General features: G+C 44.2%; 1 protein-coding gene across 1 annotated transcript; it reads right to left on the bottom strand.

Moving 5' to 3' along the window:
• Positions 1-2,219: 2,219 nt before the first annotated feature.
• Positions 2,220-3,227, bottom strand: LOC311589534 (armadillo-like helical domain-containing protein 4). Its single transcript, XM_084768063.1, has one exon. It carries the CDS (start codon positions 3,180-3,182, stop codon positions 2,262-2,264), a length of 921 nt encoding a protein of 306 aa, XP_084624189.1. The 5' UTR covers positions 3,183-3,227; the 3' UTR covers positions 2,220-2,261.
• Positions 3,228-3,738: the final 511 nt, after the last annotated feature.

Raw genomic sequence — 3,738 nt, forward strand, 5'->3', positions numbered from 1 at the left:
TTACTCATGAACACTAAAACCTGAAGTCGATGTAACTTGAAAATTTCACAAAATATTATTGTTACGTCTTTGTCCAACAATTTTAAAACGAAACGAACATTCTTATTTCACAGGCCACGGGACAACAATAGCAGGCTGCATTTTCCTAGGTGAGTTTACCTAGTGAGTTAAACTCATGTCTTCTTCCTTGGTTTTAAAATATGTGGTCAGAGACAAGGACATCTTCAAACTCAGGCTGTTCCAGGCCTCTGGGAAGCAGCTGTATTGGGTGTGTGATGGACTGGACAATTTGTCCTACAGAAGAAGGTGCTAGGTAAATTGTGAGGCCCTCTACGGGCATTATGGAGGTGCCATCACAGAGCCCAAAACTGGTAGGAATTCCTCACTTGAGCCATTAGTTGTGTCCATTTTGGTCTGCCAATCACAGAAACAAGAGGAAAATTACAGAAAATGTTAGCAAAAGCTTGGAAAGTCAAGACACCCACAGTAAACATAGCTGCCTCTTCTCACAGAAAGCCAGCTACACACAGAAAACACTTTATTACCCAGAAAAAGATATGGCCCCTAATCACAATTTTGCTTTTAAAATTTAATCTCCAAAAATGTTTAAATGTGTACTTGTAGGATCAAAGTACAGATACAAGAAACCTTAAGATGGTGTTGAGTGAAGGAAACTTTGAAAACAAAATTGAAGATGCTGGGTACCAGTCAGAGGAGCAAACATAAGAGCAAGAATCATCAGATTTTCTGAAGGTCGTTACCAAGGCTCTAGAATTTTGCTTTGGAAGGGAGATTAGGAGGATAAAAAAGAATGTATTACACTGTTAAAATTATATCAGTGAACACAAAAAGTAATCTTTACTTTGACAATTGAAATAGAGATATGAAGACCAGAGCATATATATGTATAATTTACATATATAGTATATACATATATCATACGTGTATATATGTATTTTTAATTCCTAAGAAAGTTTTATTATAAGCAAGACTGCCCTATTCGTAATAAACAGGAACTGAAAACAGACTAGATGTTCCTGAATGGGTGAATGGATAAAGAATGTGTGGTACAGAAGGGACTATTTCTCAGCTGATAAAAAAAATGATATCACAAACTTCACAGATAAATGGATGGATCTAGAAAACAACCAACCTGAGAAAAGTGATGAGACTAAAAGCGACAAGTTCAGCATGCATTTAGTTACATGTGGATGTTAGCTGTTCTGTCTTTGAAAAGCAGACGACAGTCCTTTATGGTTATGTGCCATTAACTGACGGTAACGCCATATTACTGAAGACAACAGCTCCATGGTTCATCAAACAGAGAGAAGTCAAATAAATTGGTGTGCACCTAAAGCCATAATGCCCCATAGACTACTGTTAGTTTGGCATAAAAATTACTAAGTGTAGCTGAGATTTCCTAAGGAATATGCCCACAGTAGAGGGCACAATAGTAAGCAGCTTTCAGAAGAAACTGGAGCAGCTGTGCGGACACGTCCTGTGATCTTAGGGTGCCCAGAAGACCGTCAGCTGTAGACTCAATACCCAAGACATTCTGATCAGTTGCCACCAAGGGCACCAGGACACACAGTGAGACCCTGTCTCAAAACCAAAGTAAGTAAACAAACAAAATGCATGCAGCCAGGCACAGTGACACACAGCTGCAGTCCCAGCAGTTAGGGTCAGAGGCAGGGACACAAGAAATTCAAGAAACACTTTAAGATCGCATCTCAACAGATTAAAAAATAATAATTAAAAAAAAAGAATCCTAATTGCAAGTTTTCAAAGTTTGGGGATGTTTTAATGTTGTTTTAGTTGTTTACATTTTCCTTTTACCTATTAGCAAATTTCGTGCTGCCTGCTGAGCCTCAGACTCATAGTGAGAGGCAGAAACTGCAGTCTCTGGGGAAAACATGGTCCTGTCCTCCTGGGTGGATGCTGTGAACCCTCCTGTACCTGGGAACAGATGCACAGTGGAAACTTCAGAGTCTTCTGTCAGCCTCGTGGGAGTGAAGGGAATCTGATGAGTAACGGCTGGTGACCTTTCACCCTCAAGTGCAGTCATTGTGGCTGTTGCCAAGGACGTCTCTCCTCCTGGTAGCCTTGCAGCCCCTTTTGTGACCTCTGTGGAAGTGGGGTTCCTCTCAGCCCCCTCAAAGATCACAAATGTCCTATATGGTGGCTCTGTTCTCACTTGGGTCTCTGAATTGGCTTGGCTCTGGGGCCCTCATCTGACTTACACTCTCAAATTTGGTGTCATCTCACTCATCACTCAGGTCAGAAGAAACTGAGGCAGCTGTGCTGACACTCACTGTGCCCTTAGGGTGCCCTGGAAGACTGTCAGCTGTTGACTCAATTTTGAAGACATTCTGATGGGTTGCCACCAAGTGTGTGGTGGGAGTGCTCTGGGCATCATCTGCTGGCACATGTGGGGTCCTCTCCCCATCAGGCTCTGTGTCTTTTGTGGAATCGATCCCAGGAAAGGCAGTCCTGCTCTGGGCTGCATCTGCTCTAACTTTCTCAGTTCTTGGATTGGTGGATGGCATTTCTTTGGTCTTTATATAGGAAGATGGTGGGTTTTCCAGACTAGCTGCTTCCTGACTTTCAGTTGAAAACAACTGATTGTCCACATATCTCAGGAAGCTGTGTGCTCCATCTGTGATCCTGTCTACAGGGGGCTGGGGGCTAAAACTTCTGTAGGCTACCTCCTGGTCAGGACTCAAGGATGCAGGTGAAGAGGCAGCAATGGGTAACGTGGCCTTGTAAAGTCCCTGTTCAGGAGACACTCTTTTGAGCTGGCTGGGACCATGCTCTTGTTCACTGGCTGAGGCCACTGGCTCACTGGAAGAGAGAAGGTCAGGGCTGGTAGGATGCAGAAGCCCAGCTCCTGGAAGGTGGGTTTCTTCACTGACAGAGAATACTTTACTTAATGGTGTCACTGTAGGTCCTGCAGACAGAACCATTGGCGCTTCCGAGAACATCTGCTGGGGCACGGACTTGGCAGCAAAGGAGACGTTTTCCTTGTCATCTGTGCTCATCTTCCGGGACTGCTCTTTCTCCTCATAAGCCTGTGTCATCTCCCTCCTTTCCACCTTTGGGAAAGCTAGACACTCTGTGGCCAAGGTGAGGAGGAGAAAGCTGCAGAAAACCACGCAGGTGTGCAGCAGAGCTGGTCTGCTCATCGTGGAAGAGAAAGATAAGTTGAAGGAGTTGACAGGTGCAGTAACTGAGTCCTGTAGGGAAGCAAAGCACATCACACTGTCATGGGGACGTATTTTGTAAATATGCTCCTTTAGGTTGAAGCAGAAGTGCAGTGATCTCCTTGACTTCCTCACAGGGAAGGGAGGTAGGAGACGGTTGTTCTATTTCTTTGTGCCCTTGAGACATGGATAACCCAGTTCACTTCCCCCTGCTGAATTCTGCTGCTGATTTAACTTAAAGCGCCTAGAAAGGGGTACACAAGATCACAGTAGAAATAGCACCATGCCTCGGAGATGGAAAGTAAACATTGCAAATTCATTTAAAGAATGTCCGTATTGCTGGGGTCTGTGTGACTGTGTCCCTAAAACTTATATGTGATCTAATCCTAAGGATAGTTAAAGTGGAGCTCTGATGAATGAGGCTGGGTCCCCGTGGAAATGCCTCAGACATCCCCTTCCCCTGCTGTCCATCATGTGAGGACACATAAAATTGTGGCTTCTATGGACCAGGCTCTAAACAGATTCCACACCTGCTGCT

This window comes from Acomys minous (assembly GCF_964271855.1).
Source record: "Acomys minous genome assembly, chromosome: 18".
Lineage (NCBI taxonomy): Eukaryota > Metazoa > Chordata > Mammalia > Rodentia > Muridae > Acomys > Acomys minous.